The following is a 24770-nucleotide window of genomic DNA, read 5'->3' as shown; positions in this document are numbered from 1 at the left end:
GACGCCCTCCCTGAGTCTTTCAAAGCCCCTGTGACCCCATCCCTCTGGGCCAGCCCTTTAACTGTGTCCTGAGGGGCCCACCCTTGGGACACAGTGGTTTTCTCAGCCCGCAGGACTGTGGGCAGGAAAAGAAGTGTGTTTCCATCCAACCTTTGAAAATTCCCCTGTCAGGTGGGAGCACACATCTGTTTCCCTAACCACACACCTGCGGGCAGGGAAATTCTGATTCATCCCGCCCGGTGGGAGCAAGCAGAAGCAGCTGCTCCTGAGAGGCTGAGCAATGCGGACTCCTATGGGGAGGCCCCTGGGGCTTCCCCGACAGCCCCTAATGTTATGTTTTGTGGATGCCATGTGTGGCCACTGGGGCACCTATTCATAATGAATCAGGGCCCAGTGGTTGGGGTCCCTGGGCCTCTAATAGTTCAGGGAGTGTGGACCGGTGCCCCTCCCCTATAATTAGACATTGGCCCCAAGGATGGCGATCCCAGGGCCCTTTTGGGTTTGGAGAGGAGAACATGTGCCCTCTACCCTAATATTGGCCCTGGGGAACCTTAAGGCTTTGGGAAGGGGGCCATATGCCCCCCTCCCCTATAATTAATCTATGGCGTTGGGGTTGGGGGTCCCTGGGGCCCATTTGGGCTCAAGAAGAGGAGGTTGTGCGCCCTCCTTCCTTAATCAAATATTTCTCAGCCCCAGGGGATGGGGTGCCCAGGGCAAATAGTGGCTGCCTCTCCTTTTTTTTAAAAAAAGGGGTCCGAGGGATGAGGACCCTGGGGCCAATAGTGACTTAGGAAGGGGCCATGCACTCTCTTACCTTTATTAAAAGAGAAGGACCTAGGGGATTGGGACTCCAAAGCCTATAGAGGCTCTGGGAGGGGGGCCATGTGCCCTTCTCCCCTAACATTAAGAATTTCAACCTCGAGGGATGGGGTCCCTGAGGACCATAGAGGCTCTGGAAGGGGGCTACAACCCCTTCCCTTAATTGAATAAAACATCCAGAGGGATGGGATTCACAAGGTCCTAAAGGCTTAGGGGGAAGGCAGATATCCCCTACTCAAGCCTAAGTATCATTGATAAACACTCACTGACAAACATATAAACAGGCAAAGAGACACAATGTCTCAAACTCATGGACCTGAGATAACTGAAAGGGAGGCAAATCATCGAAGTGGAAAGGCAGGAGGCCAAGTGATAAACTAAATGGCAAGCAGATAAGCCATACAATAAACTCATTTATTGTTGGACAGATAGAAACTCAAGCTGCCTCTAACTCAGAAGTGAATGCTTAACCCGAAATTGAGAATCTCAAGACTGGTTAGTGGTCTAGTTCATCCTTCCTGGCCTCCATTGTCCAGTCCTTCAAGATCTCCAATTCTTCCCTGCATATGGTGGTGAATCAGTAAGTGAAGTGAGACCTGTTTCTGCTCCAGTGCTACCTACCCACAGTTTTGGCAGTACCCCATACCCCATCTCCCCCCAGAATCCCCTGCCTCAGACACAGGATTGGTTATCAAGTTTCAAATTAATACAAGAAGCAGTTTACCAAGAGCAGTTTGATACATCACACGTCTTCCAAGCACTTAAATACTGTAATTGATATTTATGGTTTCCGCAGTCTAGGATAGCCTCAACCTAGTATTCTACAGACACATCAATCAAAGTAGGTACAGAAGGATTTCTTTGCATTGAACCACCAGGGTCACCATTGAGTAGTCTACCACAAGGTGGATCTTTGACCTATCATGTAACTAAAACCTGACTGCTGTAGCCCCTACGAGCCATACAATTGGAAATATTCCCACAAATTTAGAAGTGAATTTAGAATGAGACGCAGGTATGCACAGATGTTGTGTGGAGAGTCAAACCCTATCCCCCAGCTTGTATGAAGAAGCAGTTTTACGATGAGCATTAACTGCTTTCTTATAATCAACCTTGGTTTTCTATAAATAATGGAAAACTAACAGTCTTATTAATTTGATACGAAATAACTGGGAGACTGAAGATGGTGCAATGGTCGGAGGCAGCATATGAAGATGGAAGCCAACAGTGCAGAGGAAGGGGAAGTATCTATCAAACCATGTAGGGAGTTGTTTACGCAAATGCAGCCAGATTAATCCATTTGCTCCATTGTGTGGGATGAGTCAAGAGAAAACATCTACAGTATTGCTCTAACAATTGTTTTAGTCTCTTCGCTTAACCATATATTTGTGGATGATAATTGTTAGTTTGGAAATTTACAGTACTCACTGTTCATTATCTGCTTCCAGAAGTTAGACACAAACTGTTATCCTCAATCTTTTTTGCAGTGATCAAATGGGCCATAAAGACAGTAAAATTTTCAAGTAATTTACAAAAACGTTCAATAAATATTGGTAGTTTCTTTGGAAGACTAAAATGCCCTAACATGCCAAAGAAGTCCACTTCTACAAACAAAGTTCTGTGTCCATAGGAACTGGTTTTCTGAACTATAAAATCCATAGCTTACATGGGCCATGGTTGTTGTGAGGTGGGAAGAGGTCGTAACAACACTTCAGGTCTAGCAAGTGTGATCTTAGGTTCAGTGCAAGTAGCACACTGATTGACATAGTTGTTAACAGTATTCAGGAGGTTTGGCCCACCAATAATAGTGAGGCCCTAACTCCTTAATTTTTCTTTCTCCGATATATCCATCGCCTGGAGAGCAATAAACTAACTTCAAAAAGGCTAATCAAGGACTTCGTCTGGAATAAACTAGGCTTTTTATAATATACTTAAGTGGACTCCTTCCTTTAATTTTGCATCAGTCTCGACAATCTTGTTTTTCTCCTCAAAGAAACAATTACCTCTTCTTCGTGAAGTGAATATTGGGTCCACTCACTAATTGTCAAACAATCCTCTATAAAATGCCTGTAAATATTAAAAAAAATCCAAGAAATCTCTGCATCTCCTTAATGTCAGACAGACTGGTCCAATCAAGAACTACCTTCACGTTACTAGTATCCAGTCCTATACAAGCACCTGCAATCTGAATTTCGAGGAATGAGGTTTCAGAGAATTTAAACTGCCATTTCTCAACTCTTGCATACAAAAAATGCTTCCCCGGTCTTCCCAGTACTTGTTTCACGTTAGCTCTATGTTGTTTAATCATTAATTAGGACATCAAGATATTATCCATGTAAACCGCCATGAAGGTATCTAATGAATCGCAAAAGGTGTTGTTCACAAAATGGTGGAATACAGTTGGAGCATTTCAAAGACCAAAGAGCCTCACCTGGTATTGATAGTATCAATAGCTTGTAGCTAGAGTAATCTTCTACTCATCAACCAGTGTAATCGGGATCATATTGTATGCCCTTGTCAAATCTAATTTTGTCAAGATCTTCGCTATTTTGTTCTGTTCTAATAATACAGAGAGGAGAGAAAGGTAGCATCAATTTTGAATAGTGATCCAATTCAATTCACAGCAATCATCAAACGGTCTGTACTTCCCATTTGCCTCCGAAATGAAGAATATTGAAGCCTTTGTTGGTGAGATGAAATTGTGATTATAAATTATAATCCTTCTCCAGGTTTCCTTCAGATATTCGAGTAAGACTTCATGTTTTAAAATCTATGGGTAAATCCTCGCATGAGGAATGACTGTATCTGAAATCAGGTCAAATATACAATCCTACTCCTAATGAAAAGGCGTCATCTGCTTCCTTCTTGCTAAACACATCAGTGAATTCTCTACCGACAGGGAGAATGTCGCTATCTTCACTGGACCCTTCTTATTTCCATGGAAGGTAACTGAGTGTGTGATGTAATCTTCAAGTCCAAATACACCACATGCTGTAATTTATTTTCTGTAGGTCTTACATGGCAATTCTGTTGACAAAATGCTGAAGTATGCTCTGGTCTGCCACAGATTTGTGCTGTCACAGCCAGTAACTTCATAGCATCTAAGACATCATATTGAATCTTTTTGCTGTGCCGAGTGTTCAGTTACTATCTTTAATGGTAAGGTTTCCCATTGAGCCATACCACAGGCAAGGCTTGTCCCATCTACTGCTCATATTTCCACTCTGCTTTCTTTTTTCACTATCAAAATCGGTTGTTCAACTTGAAATCTATGATCTATAAAACAATCAGAGGCTCTGGATGGTCAGAGGACCTGAAGGAGTAATTGTTGGGAAATTGGGAACTTGAAAATAAGCCTCCTTTGTGATAGAACTTGGAAATAGTATGAGTTCTCCTCTTAAGCCTCTGTTCTACAAAAGAGCCATCTATTTTCTGGCTTCCAGGGGCATGGAAAAACAAAACGGCCAAGTAACCATAATTCAACGAAAGGCCTCTTCTTAAACCTCTGAGCTGCAGTGGTGCATCTTCACTGGAGAAAGATTACCATGATTGATGAAAATTAGTTGTAATTTAATAGCAATGGACTTTGATAATGAGATGGGGGGTCCTGGTCAGTGCGTCCTTTATTGAATGATGTGATAAGACAAAAGAAACCATAGCAGTGTCTGTGGGAAACCATAAGGGCGATGAAAGGAAGTTTAGCTGACTTTGAGATAAAAACGTTTGGAACCTTAATGGATCACCAGCATATTACACCAGAGATGCTAAAGAGGAGTGCATTTCGGTGTATGAAGTGTTTCTATTGGAACTCACTTACCTATTCGTGTGAGGAGCCATCTGTTAGATGCACATTGGAGCAAACAAGGAACCAGCACTTGACAGCTAGTTTGCTTGAAGAGGGAAAAGCGGGGGATGCATGGACACCTAGCAATGTCAAAGTGTTGGAAGACTTGGTGCCTATGTATGTTGTCACCAACCCATTTTTTCTCTCCATAAAGTTATGTTTTGTCATGGAGTTCAGGTTCGTTTTTTCTCTTGTGGTTTTGGCAGCATATTTAATATTAACATGTGTACTTCTTCACTTCAATGTGTTTCAGATCATAAAACGTGGTCAAAAATACTTTTAGAATCACATGCGTTTGGTCTGGAAGGATGCTTCATAGGGATTAAATAGTGCTTTACAGTAATTTGCATATGCTTTTCTTTAAAGAGATCTAAAAATTCACAAGTAGCATAACACATTTCATTAGTAGATCTCTGCATCAAATCAACAGCTGTTTGATTGCAAAACATTTATTTAAATACAATTCTGTCGAAAAAATACTGAGAGGGTTTGCGAAATTAGGACATAATTGTCAGAGATGAGTTTCAAATGAATAGGCCGCATACAAGAGGCAGGTGAACTTGCTTGCCTTGGTTAGGAGCATTACTACAGTTTTGGATAAGATTAAAATTAAAGAGCTGTCCCAGAAACAGAAGGCAGGTGATTGACCGGTTTTAGTCTAAAGTGTATGGTCTTGATTTCTGCAGAAGCAATAGATGCCAGCCCTCTCTACTAAATATGAGCCCACAGGGGGCCATCGGAGCATGAGACCGTCAGTTATGCTACATGAGTAGTCCAGTTGGTAACACTCGTGTCCATTACAGCAAGTGTGGGACCTGAAAGCTACGCTTCCCAATTGTCATTCAGAGACTGCAGTTTTCCCTGCACCTTCTTGGCACCAAAGATGGTTCTTGGGTGTTACTTCTGGAGTCCTATCCGCAGCTTCTTCTAGAATCATATCCCTTATAGGCAGTGTGGGACTCAGAAGCCACCCTTTCCAGTCTTAGTCAGACAGACTGCAGTTGTGTCTACATCTCTCGGGTGCCATAGTCGGTTATTGAATATTGCTTCTGGAGGCATACCCACAGTGCTTCAAGCCTTGGTCTGCAGGAGATGGTAGTAAAAAGTTGGAGCCTCATTTAACATAGGCATAGCATGTATTTGTTAAGCACACCTTCACACTGAAGGGTATCCTGGGGCTGAAATAACAAATGATTGTTGTTACCCAAGTTAATGGTACTTGTCTCATCATCCCAGAAGAATGAAAGGCTGAGTGAATCCGCCAGGATTTAAACTTGTGACCATGAAGTCGAACACAGATTCTTGCAGTGGATGCATTAGTCCACCAAGCTGCTAGAACCAACCTTCCATATCATTTTCTATTTGCCCTGTAACATTTAAGTAAGACTCTGAAGAGAAATCCAGTATTTAGAAATTGCAAATAGCATCTTTTAACGTTAGTGCTGGGTGGTCACGGTATTGTTATTGCACTCTGACTTAACTCATTATATTTGAACTGATGGAAGATTATGATGGTTCCACCTGGGAAAGTGACAAGCTGTCCTAATTAAAGAGCATGTGCTTTATAATCCTGTGAGGCAACTAGAAGTATTGGAAAGTGCTTTCTTTTAGCACTCTCCTTGTGCAAGGGAGGGAAGAAACAGTCAGTTAACTGATAATTTCATATTACCGTTCTTCTTTTTAGAGTGTTAGTTAATATCAGTGTTTCTTGGTCTAGAGAACAGCTTAGAATGCAAAGCTACTCTATATATTGTGTATTATGGAAAGAAACATTTATTTAGTAGGTGTGCTACAAAGAGTCATTGTGGTCTGTTGCATTGCTTAGGAGCGAGGTTTCTGGGAGCAGAATGAGTGCCTCTCCATTACACCAGCTGTTTCGCTTTCCTCCCATTCCTCTGTTGTGTTGTTTCTATAGTGCAGCAAAGGCATGCATGTGGTCTTCAGTGTCCATGGCATTCCTGCCTCAGGGGCCAGGCACTGTTGCATGGGATCTTGACAATAATAAAACAACAAAGGCAATCTCTTGATTGCTGTGCAACAAAAACTAGACTGACCCCCCAACGGGTGCAACCCTCGACCACACTCCTTTCACTTAAAACAGAAGAAGATAAGTAGATCAAAATCTCATTGATTTCACTCATTACATGCGATTCAGAGGGTTAGCTCAATACCGCTACGCTTATCCTGCTATAAAATACTTTTAATAATTCACCCACTAAGCATATATTATCAGTTTTTATTATTCCCGTTTCAGATGATATACTGATTCTTGACCATGTTCTTGTGAGAAAATGTTGAGTTTTCACAGTGCTCCGGCTAGAATCTATTCCAATTTCCTCATCGCCCAGAAAAGCTGTGTGGCTTTCAGATTGCCCAACCCGGTATTGCCAGTTGCCACATTATCCATTGCAGTACATGTGGTTGTTTAAATCTCTGTTCTTTATCACTACTTTTGATAATGTTGCTGCCCTCTTGAAAGTATCAAGATCGTCCAATGCAAAGCACGGCATATGTTTCTAAGATGAACTTTGACCGCTGAAATGAAGTGGTATGGCTGTTGAAAGGCGCTGAAAGAGGATGTGCCTCCTTGCTCTTATAATGATGTGCCATATTCACAATCTCACATTGCCGACGGTAAGCTAAGGCCCATTTAGGTTCTATCAAGAAACAATAGCAATCTCCCCTAATGAACCATAAGTGACTCTAACTTAAAATGATGTGACAGCCAGGCTGCCTTCAATGACACAAAATGCTCAGGACCAGCTTCTTCCACGCAGCCACACCACGGCTTGAAACCATTGTACCAAACCTTAATATATTTATTTTCTACCTGCCTTTAAAACAACATTATTAACAAACTGCAGCCTGCTCGCTCACACCCTTGTAATGCAAGTGCAGTAAAACTCTTCTAGCATGCATTACTACTACCATGACATTGCTCGTCAATGACTCCGTAATGAGTGGTTTTGTCGCCCAACAACAAAAATATGCCATTATAACATCGTTTTAACAAAAGCTGCCAAGCAAACCACCTGGTCTCTGATTATCTAAAATCCTACATCATTTTCACTGACTTTCAGGCTTCAGAGCAAAGGAGTGGTAATAAAACCACTTTCTTGAATGAACATTAGGTTTTTGAGTGCAGGCAAGTAGGGATCTCTAAATATGGCAGGTAGTCCTTTGCTGGGGGGTGAAAGGCAATGCCTTTGTAGACCCAGCAGTCTGACAGGATGCCTGCCAGATCCTAATTGACCCACTAAGTCTTAAACTCAGGTCCTGACCCCCTCGGATAAGACAAAAATATTTTCAGGAGTTCTTCAGTTTGACTCTGTTTTGTCTTCCCTGGAATGGTTATGTGTTGAGAGTGACATACGCTGTATAAAAGTCTTTGACCACTCGCCCCATTCAGCATGACATGACGATGTATTATAGTTTATCTTTTTTTGTTTTTATTTATTTTTATTAACACTATGGAGATCAACATAATTCATAGATAATTAACAAACAGTAAGGCAATGTAAATTTACATTTAGGAGTTCATATCATAAATATAAAAGGGAAAAATCATATAGATATATCCGGTACAGTAAATAAGGATTACATATAAATTATGGGAGTTTGTAGACAATTCACATTATGTTGCATCAATCCTTAATCATTCTATGCCAAACAGCATTACATTTCAACAATGACAGTGTACCTCTGGTTTTAGCCGAAGCCTTTTCTTTCTCAAAGATCTCCACCACGATAGCCCACCATTCTGTAATATTACTGGATTTTGAAGAGATCCAGACCCTTGAAATAGCTAGCCTAGTAGTCACTAAAATAATAGCAAACAATGCTCGCCGTGCAATGCTTGGGTCAGCCTTATACCCCAGCATAGACTCTTGTATAGTGAAAGCCAAAGCGTACTTTACAGACGTCTGATTCCCTGCCAGAATGTCAATAGCAATGGGCATGTGGCAAACATATGAACAATATTTGCCACTTATAATGCACACTTTGGACAATTCGTCTCATTACTAAAGTGTCGTCCGCCTGTCTCCCCCCAGCTAGCTATTTTATCCGGGGTGTATTATAGTATCTCTATACAGCTCAAATGTGTCATTGTTAATTTATTAATTTAGAAGTTTTGTAAAGTGCTTTGTGTCGTCTTTTGGTTATGTCAGAGTGATCAATTATTGTGCCTGAAGTATGTTACATCATAAGGTGTCTTATGAATTTTATTTTCTGTAGGTGGTGATAAAAAGATGGAAGGTGCCTCAGCTTATCGGTTAGGATTAGCATATCTCTCTGCTGGCCTGCCAGAAAAAGCAATATCAGTAAGTTCTTTGAAAATAATATTTCTGTAGTTTTTTATTTTTTTAATATATTTGTAGTGGTTGGATATTACGACTGCTTCAGTACAACAGTGAAGCAGCCTGCCTAGAAATATATAATATTTATGTTTTTTATGTTTTTTATCATTGTTGTCCAGACATTGATTTGTGGTATGTTTGTAATTGTGACACAAATCTGTTGTAGACCCACAGTAACATATATGAAAGGTTTTTATCATTGTTTCATTCAAAGAAAAGAATTAGTGTGGTGAGGCTATTCCTAATAGACTCAATCACTAGTCACAGTTTTAACATTTCTAAGAGGTGGCCCATTTTCCCAATTTTTGTGCTTTCAACCTACTTCCAGTTTGTAGTGGAAACCGGAGTGAAACCCATTGTGAATGTCAGAAAGCTATACATTTTAGACAAAATTCTGAATTCATTTAGGCATCATTTGTGTAGATTCCTCAAGGGTTTCCCCAAAAATAACAGTTGAGATTAAAAAAATGTTGAAAGCAAGAAGTAAAAACAGTCATTGTAAATTCTTGTCACAATGGCTGTTTCACAAAAGCAATTTAGTATTTTACAAATGCAATATATCTTTTTGTTCAGTAGACCCTTCTCCTCATAGGGATATATAAGGTTTGTAGAGTCTCCAAGAACCCGAGGTATCCAAAGCCAACAACTGAGCTGCACCTCTCTATGGTTTTTCATAGTGTACAGACTATAGAGCAATTTATATGGTAAATATCAAAATTGAAAAATGGGTATGATTGAAACCTGTGTATTTCTGAAATGTACACCAGATGATGAGTTTAGGAGCCATTGTTATTTGTACATCTCTGAATTTGTGGGTTCCCATACAAACATGAGTCTTCTTTCTTACACACTGGCTTACATTTGGAAGGCAAATCTGGGCCAGGCATGCATCAAACCTGGGTTGATGGCAGTCCTGCGCATGATTCTCTTGACCCTGGTTTGATTTGTGTCTGTTGGGGCACTAGGCCCAGGCACACAAGTCGGGTAGCATTTTATCGTGATAATTGGAGGTACACTGGGTGGTAGGGATTTTATGGATCCCTGTGGTTTCCAGATATTAAGGTAACAGAAATGCAAGGAAAATGTGTGATTTTAGTTGAAGTTTGAAATTTTCAGGGTATTATGTGCAAGAAAATGTTGTGGGATCCATGTGAGGCATACTGCCCTGGACTCCACTAGATGTCTAGGTTTCAGAAATGTTTGGCTTTGGTAAGTTTCCCTGGGTGGCTGCCAACCAAGCCGGGGCCCAAACACCAGAGTGACCCCTATTGCTGTTTTCTCCACATTGTATTTTGGGGCCTTTTGTATTACGGGTGCTAGACCCAGCCTGACAAGTGGGGTAATCTTTTTATCAGGACAAGTGGAGGAATGCTAGCAGGTATTAATTTTGTGGATCCCTGTGATTTCTGGAAGTTGATGTCACAGAAATGGAAGACAAATGTGTGATTTAAGGCAAAGTTTGAAGTTTGATGGTCATTGCGGGTAAGAAAATGTTATAGGAGCCACAAGAGGCACACCATCTTGGACTGCATCAGGTGTCTAGTTTTCAGAACTACCTGGGTTTGGTAGGTTTCCCCAGTTGCCAAGTGACCCGAGCCCTGACAGAGCAGCCATTCAGAATAAAAGTAAGACAAAATTGGAACCTGGCCCCACTGTGCTACTGATATGTAAAAAAAAAAAAACAAAGAACATGCGAAAGAATCAAAATGTCTTTTCTTGCCACAGAGAGGAGGGTGCTTTAATCCCCAGGGGGTAATAAATATTCTATTACCCGGCCTGGGGTGGGAGTATTGGCTAAGTTCCAGAATAAGTCACCCTAGCCTTTGGTTTGTTTTGGTGCCATGCTGAAATCCCTGGTGTCTAGTGGCCTTTCTGTCCCACGGGGGCCGATTTTGGGTTAACACCCTAACTGCACTACTGGGTGGGGTGCAAAACAGAGAGTCTGACACACCTGTTCTGGGGTGGGAGCACAGTGCAATACTTGGGTGATCCTCCCCTCCTGTCCCTTTTTAATTTTTGGGTCTATTTTCCCCCTGGTGTCTAGTGGCCTGTCTGCTCACTGGGGGTAGATTTTGGGTAAACGCCTTCAATCCACCACTGGGGGGGGGGGATAGAAAGACTGATGCACATATTCTGGGGTGGAAGAATGGTGTAATACCTGGGTGGCCGCTCTCTTAGGCATCATGCCATGCTCCCACCTCAGAAACTCCCTGGTGTCTAGTGATCTTTCTTCCCACCCCGGGGGTCAGGTTGGAAGAAAAGACCTCCTATATGCGGGGGACGGAAATACTGTTAGGGTCATTTTGGGGGTGGGGGTTTGACCTGATGCATGGGTGGGTGGCCCCACCTTTTGCAGCAATAAAAAAAAATAATTCCTGGTGTCTAGTGGGCTTTCTGCAACCCCGGGGGGTGCATATTAGAGGTATATACCTCCTGTCTGCCCTCCTAGAGAGTCGGGCAGAATAACTGTTGGGGTTATTTTGAGGTTGGGGGCTGGACTCGATGCCTGGGTGAGCCACCGTCACCCCTTTTTATGTATAAAAAACACTCCCTGGTGTCTAGTGGGTATATCGTTGATTGGGGATCGCTTTCCTGTGTATATCCCTAAACAGGGCTTCACTAGGGAAGGATATCATTAGAAAGGTAGGATTCTCATCTTTTCAACAGTACATCCCTTATTGAAATCGATGGCTGGGGGGCTGAGATATGCCCCCAAGCATCAATGCAGTGAAAGTGAAATGAGCTGATCAGCTCATTTCACTTTTACTTTCATTGTAATAACGTCAGTACGTCAATAGACATTACAAGCAATACAAAATTGACTCAGGCTGCTGGCAAAAGTCTTCCCCAGCAGACTCCGCCGAAACTAAAAGAAAGACATTTCTGCCCCTAGTGCTACAATGTGCTGGAGTCGTCCATAGCACCTGACTTCCACTGCCATGGACGTCTCCAGTGTTTCCGTAGGCTAAAGATCTTTTAAATACTAACTCTGTCAAACCATAAGGTAACTTTAGAAGTTCTTCAAAGCTACTTGAACATTCTTCTGTAGCAACAAGGTGTCCTTATGCAAATTTTCCATCCTCATATGTACACTTGGATGCCTACTAGCTACATGTGCTAAGCCACATATCACAGGGGACATTCACAATATATCAGGTAAAGTACCACTTACTCCAGTATTGGAACTTTCATAGATTCGCATAGCTTGTATCATTCCCCGTCGTCGGAATGGGAGCCTCGGTAAATGAAAAATAACATAGCAGTAGGTACAAACGAGAAAGAAAGGCCTAGACCTCATCTCATTTTGTAGCATATCCACCTCTTTTTGTAAAAGAGACCAAAAAACATGTAACAACCAATCAGATTAGCCTCACCCCCAGAACCTTCCTGAGAGAGCCTCAGAGCCTCAGATTTTCTACCATGCGTTGTGCTAAGGGGAAAAGAAAGCTTTATTTAAAGCCTGTGCTTCTTGTTCTAAAAAAGACTTTACATTGAGGACAAGCATAAAGACTGCATTTATTGCTTGTACCCTGATCATAAGGCCACTGATTGTAAGATCTGCAGGACATTCTCTACGAAGACTCTGAGAGACAGGGAAGGACGTCTCTTGACCTGGTTACAGAAGATGAAGTCACGTAAGGAAGTAATATCTAGTGACAGTGAAGATTCCTCCTCAGCTACATCTTCAAGGAGGTCTAAAAAGAGAGGTTGGTCTTCCCCTTCAATTTCGACTGAACCTCCTGCTAAGGCCTTACAAAAGACCTCTGATAGGTCTGACAGGCCCAGTCCCAAGAAATCTCCTCACTGAGGTGTAAAGGAGAGGGAGGGACTAGTTCCTGAGGTACTTTCTACTCCGAAGGTGAGCCATGGACCTTCTGTTTCCTCTCCACCATCTGAAAAAACAAAACTGTTCAAGAAACCAGCATCTGTACCTCAGGAGGGAAAATCTGAAAAGAAAATCCATCTGTCGACGACGACAATATCAGGCACGTCGACGACGGCATCTAAGATTCACCAGGCGTCGATTCCAGCTCCGTCGACGGGCCCGTCGTCGAGAGCATCGTCGACGACGACTTCGTCGACACTACAGTACCTGTCACAATGTCGTCGACTATGTTGACAACCTCGATGTCGAAGATGATGACGCTGACGATGGTGTCGACGGCGACGAGGACGACGATGTTGACGACAACCTCTACAATGGTACTGACGACGAGCTCGGCCCATCGTCGTCAACAATCCATTCTCCGTCGACGATTCCTTCAACGATGAGCTCGTCGACGACCTCGTCGACGATACAGAAGTTTCAAATTTCTATAAAAAGACGACAAATCCCACCGGAAATGACATCTCCACGTAGAGTGACACCATTACCTCCGGCATTGCTCTTGGACGAGGAATATTCAGAGGAACAAGAAGGTCCTTATGGGGATGCATACAGTCCATCCCAACTCCAAGTAAAATACCACGACTCGTATTCTGACAATTATTACTTGGAACAACAACAACAATACCCTCCACCAGATAGACCTCGAGAACAAACACAACAGGGTATGGTGGTCATGCCGTCTTCACTTATTAGTGACTTACAAATCATGTTGTTGGATTATAAGAGGAGATTTCCATCTCGAACCTCTGATCAACAATCAATGCAACCGCCACCACCACCACCTCCAACTACAGTGGCTCATCAATTATCTCAAACTCCGGAGCCGGAACCAAGAGAAGGTCGCCAGGATATCGTCACTGTGCATGATGATGATGATTCAACAGATAATGATCAGAATGTTGAGCAGGTCCCGAATCCGGATACAGAATGGGACGATCATATCATTCCGGATCCTGCTTCGCCATCACCGGATCCTATAGATTCTCCTCCAGCAGACATCGGAGGATTCCATAATCTTATGGAAAGAGCTTCCAAGAGGTTTGGCCTTCCCATTCCAACTGTACAATTGGAATGCTTTCTTTATGATTTTAAGGAGCCTTACAGAAAGTCTATCCATTCCATCCCGATTGTGGAGCATGTATGGAGTGAGGGGATAAAGGTGATGCAGTCTCCAGCTACCATCATCCCTGTTCTTCCGCGGCTGGAGAAAAAATATAAGGCTCCTGATGATAGTCCCACTTGCCTGATCGGTCAACCGAAGCCGGATTCTGTTATCTCGCAGGCGGCTCAACGAAAATCAAAGAATCAGTTGGCGCCCCTTACCACACCACCGGATAGGGAGGGTAGGTGCCTAGACAATGTGGGGAAGAGGTTTTCCTCTATGTCCAGCCTCCTTGTTAGAGCTTCCAATGCACTAGCAATTTTGGGACGATATGATCGCCAAATGTGGTGCGATTTATCTCCATTTTTGGACCAACTGCCAGATGGTTCCAAGGCTGACGCGAAGAAGATCCTGGAGGAAGGAGAACGGTCTTCTTCAGAAATCATCGATTGCGCAATGGACATTGCCACCACTGCTTTTCGCGCCTTGGCAGGTTCAGCGGTTCTAAGACGACAAGGCTGGCTTTGGGCTACCTGGTTTCGCCCTGAAGTTCAGAATAAGATCTTAGATTTACCATTTGATGGAGACATGCTTTTTGGGAAGCATGTGGACGACGCTCTACAGGACATCAAAAAAGACACAAAAACGGCAAGGTCCCTGGGGACATTGCAATACCGCAAGGTGCCTTTCCGGGGTGCAAGAGGAAAAGGTTTTTCTACATACAGAGGAGGATACCAACAGCACTACTCCTCCTATTCGCAGTCTTCACAGTCGTACAAACCTCAGTACTCTCACCGCCAAGGCCATTCGGCGTCTTTCTCTTGCCAGCCTTCAAGAGGACGACAGGGGTGTCAGGGGAGAGATACCTCTAAACGCCAATAGCGGCTTCCCGGCTCTGCCTACTGTTCCTTCACCCCCGGTAAAGTGGGTGGCAGGATATCACAATATCTCCACGGGTGGAAGATCATAACATCAGATCGGTGGGTCCTCAATATCATCCGGTTTGGCCACACATTAGAGTTTCAACACCTCCCACCTTCCAGTGCCCCTCGCGCCACCGAATCAAAACATCTACATCTTCTACGTCTTGAAGCTCATCAACTGCTCATCAAAGGAGTGATAGAGCCAGTACCTCTATCCCAACCAGGAGAAGGGTTCTAGTCCAGGTTTTTTCTGATTCGCAAGACGGAGGAAAAATGGCGCCCTATTTTAGACCTGAGGGAGTTCAACACCTATCTCATAAAACTCTCGTTTCGGATGGTATCTCTTCAGGATATTTTGCGTCTCCTGAATCCAGGCAATTACATGGCAACTCTGGATCTCGAGGACGCATATTTCCATGTTCCTCTCCACCCAGCCCACAGGAGATTTCTACGCTTCACAGTAGCCAAGAGCCACTTTCAGTTCAAGGTCCTGCGTTTCGGACTCAGATCCGTGGATATTCACAAAGGTATTGGCCCCAGTTGCAGCGTTTCTCAGAAAACAGTCTCTACAGGTTTTTCCCTACCTGGACGATTGGTTGATAAAAGCTCCATCTTCTCAAGCAACTACAAGGGCAGTCGAAAGTTGCATTCAACTTTTCAATCATCTGAGTATTCAGCTCAACAAAGACAAATCAGTCCTTCTTCCATCCAGGTCGGTCAAGTTTCTAGGGTCCATTCTGGATACAACTTGTTGCAAAGCTTTTCCATCAGAGGAAAGACAGAAAAGGCTGATTCTTTCCGCCCGTCAATTGCAAGGAAGACGGTCTCTGTCTGTCCGTCTGTACAAATCTCTCCTAGGATCGATTTCATCCTGCATTCCCTTAATTCCGCATTGCAGACTTCGTATGCGCCCCTTACAAGAACAACTGGACATGCAATGGCGCCAGGCGGAAGGCACGTTCGACGACAGGATAATAGTCACTCGTCTTATGAGAGAGGCAGTCAACTGGTGGACGATCAAAGACAATATCTGAAAAGGTCTCACTTTCAAGGTTGCTCCAGCTCCTTTGATACTGACCACGGATGCCTCGCTGGCAGGCTTGCAAGACCTTCAAGTGAGCGGTTACTGGAAACCCGAACAGCGCGCTCTCCACATCAATCTTCTAGAGCTCAAGGCGATTTGTTTGGCTTTACAGGCTTTCCTTCCGAGGATTCGGAACTCCACCATCTTGGTCAGTACAGACAACACGAGGGCCATGCATTATGTGAACAAACAAGGTGGAACGAGATCTCAACTTCTTTCAAAGGAGGCCCAAGAGATCTGGGAATGGGCAATTCTTCAAAAAATTGCTCTCTCAGCAGAACATCTTCCAGGTACCCTCAACACAACAGCAGATACATTGAGTCGTCCGAAGTCGGTCTGTCATGAGTGGGAGTTGGATCAGGACACCCTCAACAGTGTTTTCGCACGTTGGGGCACTCCGTCCATAGACCTGTTCGCTACCCCAGACAACAGGAAATGCCGGTTTTATGCAAGCAGGGATCACCATCGAGGATCGTTGGGGAATGCTCTTTCGATGGCCTGGTCAGGCGCATTTCTTTCCGCCTTTCCGCCAATTCCCCTGAGTCCAAGAGTACTCAGAAAACTCAAAACGGAACCCTGCACAATGATTCTAATAGCTCTGGCGTGGCCCCGCCAGTTTTGGTTCACAGAACTTCTCCTACTCTCTCAAGATCAGTCGATTCACCTGCGTCCCATTGCTTCTCAATTGACAATGTCCCAGGGCCAAGTAGTGCATCCGGATCCGAGCTCACTTCAGTTGACAGCATGGCTCCTGAGCACCGAGAATTCCAGAGTTTAAATATTCCTCAAGAATGTAAAGAGGTTTTAGCTCAACCTCCGTTTGAGCCTATTCATAGAGCGTATCTTAAATTTCAGTCATGGAAGGTGGCTCTCCTTCTAGCCTTAATATCAGCCAGGAGAGTTGGAGAACTTCAAGCTCTCACGATTAAGGAACCTTTTTTACAGTTCAAAAACGACACTCTGATTTTAAGAACGAATCTGAAATTTATTCCAAAGGTCCCTTCGGATTGCCATTTGAATGAACCTCTCGTTTTAAAATCTTTTTTCTCTCGACCTACGACTCCAGGAGAAAGGTCTCTTCATTCCTTGGATGTCCAGAGATGTCTGAAGTTTTATCTTCAGCGCACAGAGGATTTCAGGAAAACTACTCAACTCTTTGTCGCTTTTAGTGCTCCTCGAAAGGGTTTTCCCCTTTCAAAGCAAGGAATTTCACGTTGGATTGTCAGCGCAATTCACCACTGTCATCAAGCGGCGGGTAAGACGCTAGAAGGACGTGTACAAGCTCACTCCACAAGATCAGTTTCATCATCTGCTGCTGTCTTCACTGGAGTTCCTATCAAGGACATTTGTAGGGCAGCTACATGGAGCAGTGCCCATACTTTCACAAAGCACTATTGCTTGGACTCTTCCACACGGAGTGAGGCAGCAGTGGGACAGGCAGTCCTGAAGAATCTCTTCCAATAAGCGGTGAGCTTTCCCTTCTATCCCTCCTTCCTGTTATTGCACATTTTGTATCTGGTAATATTTACTGACTAATGTTTCAATGTCTGTTTACTTCTTATGAAAGTATGGATATAGAGTTATTTCAGTTTTTATGTCACAAAATGTGCTTTATTGCTAACTGCTAGCTACTCTGATGCAAGCTATGGGAATCTATGAAAGTTCCAATACTGGAGTAAGAAAACAAGTTACTTACCTGTAACTTTGGTTCTCCAGTATTGGTAACTTTCATAGATTCCCATGCGCCCACCCTCCTCAGCTGGGAAAGCTCAGCCTTCAGCAAATGTGGTTACTATTACACAACGGCTACGAAAATCTGAGGCTCTGAGGCTCTCTCAGGAAGGTTCTAGGGGGTGAGGCTAATCTGATTGGTTGTTAAATGTTTTTTGGTCTCTTTTACATAAAGAGGTGGATATGCTACAAAATGAGTTGAGGCCTAGGCCTTTCTTTCTCTTTTGTACCTACTGCTATGTTATTTTTTATTTACCGAGGCTCCCATTCCGATGATGGGGAATTTTACAAGCTATGGGAATCTATGAAAGTTACCAATACTGGAGAACCAAAGTTACAGGTATGTAACTTGTTTTCATCTTGTTTGTGTACAATTAGATACATAGTGTGAATTGTTAATAAAAAGTATAACTCAATTTACATTTTGTAAACATAAAAATATATGCAAGTAATCAAAATATTCATGTTTCTCTCACTTCAGCCTAAGGTTTTTTCTACTCTGGAAAATATTCTCGGATTGCTGCTTTTCTCTTTTGGCATTCCCTCAAGAAGGAATGATTTTGTTCACATAGAAAGTGCCCCATAATTAATCCCCTCTGTAAAAAGATGGCCACATCCATTTGTGAATGCAATCCCTCTTCCAGGACCATCAAGAATTGGAAGCAAACAAAGTTTAAGTTTGCTTGCTTTCTTGAAATACAGGTTTCAGTCCTTTATTAGGTCTCGCTTTGTAAGCGATTGCGCTGTCTCTTCGAGGCATGCTGTAGTCAGGTTGGGCAATCAATACGCCCAGCGCTTCTGGTTGGTTAGTTGGCCTGCCTTTCTAAATTCCATTACTCTGGTTGGTCAATACTGTTCATCTGGCCTGCCTTTGAGTGTTTGGTTCCCTTCCAACAGACATCACCAATTGATTCCTTTGGTTGGCCTTCTGTTGCCTCCTTGCTCTCAGCCCCTCCCTCCCGTCATTGCTGCTGTTGTCTAATCTCCCCAGTGCTGTCCCCACACCTCCATCGCCCATGGTCACTGCTAAAAATAGGGGATTTATGCTCAAATATTATATATACCCTTGATGCTTATACACCCCTTTTATGTTCTCTAAATGTGAAAAACGTAATTTTTATTTGCTTCACTTTTGACTTTCTCCGACCATTTCATGCAACAGTATATAAAACAACAACGTTCATGGAGCCAATCTCTGTCATTATGTGGGTGGAGATAGCTCTGGGCGTCATTTGAAAAATATTCTTACTTCCCATAGTTTTGGAGGGTATTGCATTGGATGAGTTTCACTGAGTGTGTAAGTTGCTTATTTTTCGTTTCACACCAAGCCACAAACACCCCTCCCTGCCCAATGTGTGCAACCTACATCCAGGGATGCAAACCAGGCTTTTTTAGGCCCAGTAGAAACAGGCTACACAAACATGGAAAGACTGGCTAAGCTGTCTTGGGAATTCTTTTACTGTAGATAGCAGCCTTTGGCATTCAGCTCAGGTTATGTTTATTAAACATATATTTAGTTAATCTCCCATCTGTAAACAAAAAATAAAGTGGATTTTCCTTAGGTGTGGGGCAGTTACACAGAGATGTCAAGACATTTTCTGACAATCTCCTTCAATAATGGCTACTCTCACACTGACGCACTGCAAATAAAAAATACAGCGATCTATGGAGGCAGGGGTTTGAGTACCCTCTAGTGGCTACAAAACCAATCACCCTGGCTGGCTCAAGGACTCACACCCCGTCCGGCATTTGAAACATGAACACCAACTTGCTCAAAGAAACACAAAACACTAATACAACCCACAAAGTCTTTAATTTTATATTAAATAATTTTAAAACAGCTAGAGTAAGAAAATGTATTTGCCATTAACAATACGGTTAATCAATCTTAAAACACAAACTTAGTTCACCAATTTCAAAGTCATCTGATTTACCTGTTAAGTTACTCCACTGCAAACAAAAATAAGACAAAAACATTATTTACTATGCCAAGAGCTCTAACTGTCACAAATGCGAGACCGATTGTATTGCAAATGCTTGTTTTTAAAAATGGGGGAAGTAGATTGAAAGAGCATCTCAACAAATAGACCTCCAAGTATTTGAAAAGCACTAAGACGACATGTACCAGAATTCCCTTTGATTTAGCTCTAGTAAAAGTAAGAAGGTATCTCTGTTTCGTATAATATAACTAGGACAGTTGGTTAAACAGAAAGCTTCACCAATACATAATAGATATTTTCCTACATATTACCTGTGTGCTAATTTACTGACTCATCCTTAGATCTGGGCAACCCATGTTATCAGGAGCCTGCGAGGGTCCTATTAAGGACCTAAAATAAACCAGGATAAAATGGCACTGTCTCAAGGGTAAGGGTGTTGTGATATTTATCCCTGCATGTACTGCTGGGTTTCCTCAGTCTGCAAGTGAGGAGAGTGTGCAGCTGGAGTTGTGAATTTCTCTGCTAGGGACCTTGCAAAGTACCTGTATGCCCTTCTATTTTACAGCCAGAAACTCTCTTGAGCTGGTATGAGATGCAAGCCCCAGGGGTTTCATGTGTTAATTCCGCACTGGCCTATTACAAGTTTTGCTGCATGTGATTTTACCACATGCAATATTTTCAGATGGAGATTTAACAAGCGGAAATAACACGTGGAAAAACTAAATGTGGAAAAATTGCTTGCAGTAAAATGTTGTCCCTGCAATAACAAATTAGGAGGAAATGGAAAGAACAGGCTGTGACAATCCGAACACATTATTAAATTAAGGATTCCTCATATGTAAGCACAAATGTTGAAATCTAACACAAACAAAATCAAAAAATGCATGGACACAGTACAATCATAATGCTAAAATCACACCAATCATTCCACACACCAATTTGTAGCTTGCAGCATCTGATTGCAAATTCTAGTTGACCTACGTAGATTTTCTATTACTCTGCCAGTCAAAGCGCCAATGTAGTTCTGGTTTCGGTCAGAGTTTTCATAGAAAAGACATTTTTGTTTTCCTAATTTTGGCACCTTTCCAATCTGCATGACACTTTCCAAAAAAAAGTTCCATCCACTTTCTCTTTCATGAAACGTTTGGTGCTGTACCTTTAGAAAGGGCCTAAGTATAAAGGGGTGTTGGAAAACATCAATTTCCAATATTTTTTTACATATGAACATATGCACTCTGATGCAAGGAAAACCTCTGAACACATTACTCCATATTTGACACACAGCTAGAACTTGACTCAGAAAGTGCGCTTTTCATTATTTGGTGTAAATCAGTTTGGTCGTTTTTGAGAAATTTACATTTAAACAGGTGCTCGTGTTAAGCATGAACGGGCTATCCTACAAAAAATGTTTGTGATATCTAGGTAATTTGTGTCCAGCTATGCTCCGATTGGCCAATTTAAAGGTGATTGATCTATCCTGATTGTCTGGCCACAACAGGAACAATATGTTGTGGCAGCCATTACAGGACTCAGGGACATAGTCCCGGCATCCCAAAAATGAATTACAAAAACTTAATGGAACAGGATGAGCTCACCATGACTCATAGGGGCATGTAGGTGAGGGGGGGGGGGTCACCCTTATTTGTCTGGCCACAACTTGGATACCATGTTGTTGCAGCCCTTACAGGGTTCGGGGACATTGTCCTCATTGAAATACACAAAGTTTGTTTTTGAGGGTCATAAAAAAGGAACTCATAGGAAGGGTCAAAACAGATTTTAGTCACAATATAAATCGTTTGTTGGTAGTGCCATGTACATTTTTGGAATTGTGGTGTGTTCTAAGGTGCTCTTACCCTGTTGATCCTTTAGTGGGATTTGATGAACCATGTTTGAGAGACAACAAATGTTTCTCTTTTCATAGAGGTTATGGTAGGTTCTCCAGAAGCTAAAATGATAACTTGTTCCCGCCTTAAGCTCAGTAGGTATGTGGGAGCACTTTTTAATCTCCCCAGATCCACAGGGAAAGGGACCATCTCACCCCCTGTAAATTTGTTGAATCCCATTGTGTCTGGGCAGCCACGTATGGGGCCAGGATCTGGGGTTATTTCAATAGCTCCCCTCTCCAACTTGAGGAAAATCATATATGCTGGAGGTTGTTACATCTTTCTCTAACTGCCTCCAGTTACATTATTCATGCAGAGCTACACCCTCAATATATTGAGAATAAGGTGCATTTGGTGCCACTATTGTGGATTAGTGTCTGGGTTAACCCACACGCGAGCATTTGTATAGACATCCTTAAGGATTGTCTCAGCCTGGACACGGGATGCACCATTCCGTGGCTGAGTCATATCTTTAAAACGTTACACGCATTGGAGTTGGCTGTTTTATTTACGTCCCCTTTGAGCATTAAGAGGGAAGAGGAATTGCGAGTCAAACAGTTGTTTCTTTAGTTCAGTGAAGAAAGAAGGCTGCAAACTGAGTTAACGAAAAGCACTGTGCAGACCTTTTACAGGTTTTTTGCCACTGTTGAGCCAGTTTTCTACCTTTCTCTAGACATTATACACTCAGAGAGGTCCCTCCTTTTCAACTTTAGAGCTGGATCAGTTTGGAGGCCTCTGTGTTTCCGAAGACAAACCTATTTTTCAGGGGGCCCAGTTTCACAATGACTCTGTGATGGTATTGCTGAGCAGTTGCTGTTACATTTTATGTTTTTTTGTGACCATTTTAGTTTCCAATTCAGGCATTTCCTTAAACCTGTTACATAATAACACTTCTACATCATAGATGTAGAGATGCCCTGTGTACAGCTGCTGAATACCCCTATCGTTTGTTTAAGGGAGAGCTCTTTTCTTAAGGCCACAGTCAGAGCGAGAAAGTCTATGGAGGGGTAATCGCTCTTGCAGTGTTTTTCGTTTGAAATTCACTGATTGTGTTTTACTTCACAATCATTGTATGTTGAAGTGTATGTATGCTGCTCTTTCCTCTACACATGTTATTGGTTATTTAATCAGGCGTATTAGTCTCATTTAGGAATTCTTTCTGTACACCCCTTTCCCCTCACTGTGCACTTTATATTATTGCTGCTATTTGCTGGGAAATTACCCTAGGCAATTTTACAGCATTATTACTCTTGTCACATAATACAATGTGCCATGCTATGTATGCTTTTATCATGATGTGTTTTTTTTGTCTCATTTTACTGTAATTTTAATGGCTTCTCTTTTATCTTTTATGCCCATGATTGGCGGAATAAAGATTCTTTGAATTGAATTGATAACACATTTTCTAAACTCTCGCCCTATCTTCCTCAGCAATTTGAGGTGAAAAGTCTGATAGTCTGAGTAAAACGTGTACGTAAAAAGTCGTCTGTCAGATGATTTCCCAGTGTTCTACTACAGCTTCCCCACAGTGTTCTAATTAACGGCTAGGGCACTAATGTTTTATATTTATGACAAAGATGTGGCACACCTGAACACCATCTTGATGGAATCAAAGCTGTAAAGCTAATACATTGTCTTTAGAAATGAATTACATGAGGCAGTTAGTTTTGTCTTAAAGGTTATGGTTAGTGCACTACAGAGCTAAAATGAGGACACATTTTATATAAATTCTCAAATATTTTCCTCATCAGGCCAGAATAAAAGTCTTGTATGCTGAATGACACATATACTTCCAACACCAGCAGCAGCCTGTCAGTCAATCCCATTGTGCTACTGTAGGTTCACCACAGTTTAAACATTGAAAAAGTAGCACATAAGCATTCTGTATATGACAAATGCGTGCTACACCTGAATGCAATCCTGATTGAATCAAAGCTATAAAAAAGGAGAGCATCTCCTACAGAGGACTCTGCAATAAATTAACTAAATGAGGAGTTGTTTTGTCAAAGAAATTATGCTTGGGGCCTAGAAAGCTAAAATCAGGACACATTTTCTATGAGGTCACAAATCTATTCTTTGTCCATGTCAGTAAAATATACAGCAGCAGCTTGTCAGTTAACTCACCAGTGATCAACTGCAGCTTCACTAGAGAGTTCTAATGAACATCTAAAGAGAGAACGTTTTGTATTCAAGACAGAAGTGAAGAACTCCTGAATTCCATTTTGTTGCAGTACGAACTGTTGAATCTAAAGTCTTTCAAGAATAGTAGGCTTAAGGAAATGAGCATTGGAATGTTAACACAGATGTGAAACAAGAGGGGTTATTATAAATGTGTGGGGGGTTATAACCGTGGTTAATTTGTAAACAAAAATAAGTTCTGGGGCTCTCGTCTGAAGGAAGCTTGCACCAGCCCATTTCTTCTGTTAGCGCCACCTAAAACAGAACCAACTGTGGTGTAATGGCCGGAGCTGCTGTTCCGAACTGGGAAACCAGATATGAGTCTCTGCGTCGGCTCAACATCCTGTGATTCTGGGCAAATCACTTTATCTCCCCATAAATGTATGTGTCCTTAAGTGGTACCCATGAGAAGTTTCGGTGTTGATGATTAAGTGCTGGTGCTAAGCATCAGAAACCAGCAGCTTAAATTAAGCACTGGGCTATAGGTTTTTAGTCATTTGGGGTAAAATGTAGTTTTACAGGGGCTAAATATAGTTAAGGACAGATATGTCTGCATTATTACAGAATCCCCTTTCCACATCTGTTTACTCACCCTACCCATCTTCTCAGTCGCTTTACACCGTCCTAATTTTAAAACAGTAAAGTTTTAATAGAGAAACGTTGTGCACAGCAGGGTTTGGCTGCCTGAGTAGGTTTGTGCACTGGGCAAATTTAGAATATGATCACCAAGCTCCAGAAATTTGCGGAAAAAATCAAAGGATAAAGTGACTTTATATTTAGGTTAGGTGATAAGTCCTTAAATTACATTTTTTTTAAAGTAGAATTTCATTGAAAAGGAAAAAGGTTAAAGTGACGCTATATTTAGGTGTTGAAATGAGACAAAACTTGTGTAAAAAAAAAAAAACTATTGAAATATGTCAGTTATCGCACCCCTCTCATGAACTGGTTATTACTGCACATATTAAACTTTTGTGATTTGGTGTAAATCCGTTGATCTGTTTAGGAGTAACTTCTGCTTT

The 24770-nt window shown here is 42.2% G+C and overlaps 1 protein-coding gene across 2 annotated transcripts in view; it reads left to right on the top strand.

Moving 5' to 3' along the window:
• Positions 1-24770, top strand: part of TTC29 (tetratricopeptide repeat domain 29) — a 1075828-nt gene that overhangs the window by 531997 nt on the left and 519061 nt on the right. For both annotated transcript variants that reach the window (XM_085643268.1, XM_085643267.1), the window contains exon 7: positions 8900-8985. In XM_085643268.1, coding sequence (XP_085499394.1) covers positions 8900-8985 — 86 coding nt within the window. The remainder of the gene's footprint in view (positions 1-8899; positions 8986-24770) is intronic.

Source organism: Triturus cristatus, chromosome 2_2, assembly GCF_964204655.1.
Source record: "Triturus cristatus chromosome 2_2, aTriCri1.1, whole genome shotgun sequence".
Lineage (NCBI taxonomy): Eukaryota > Metazoa > Chordata > Amphibia > Caudata > Salamandridae > Triturus > Triturus cristatus.
The sequence above is the reverse complement of the archived record's forward strand: the minus strand, read 5'-3'. Positions and strand labels throughout refer to the sequence as shown.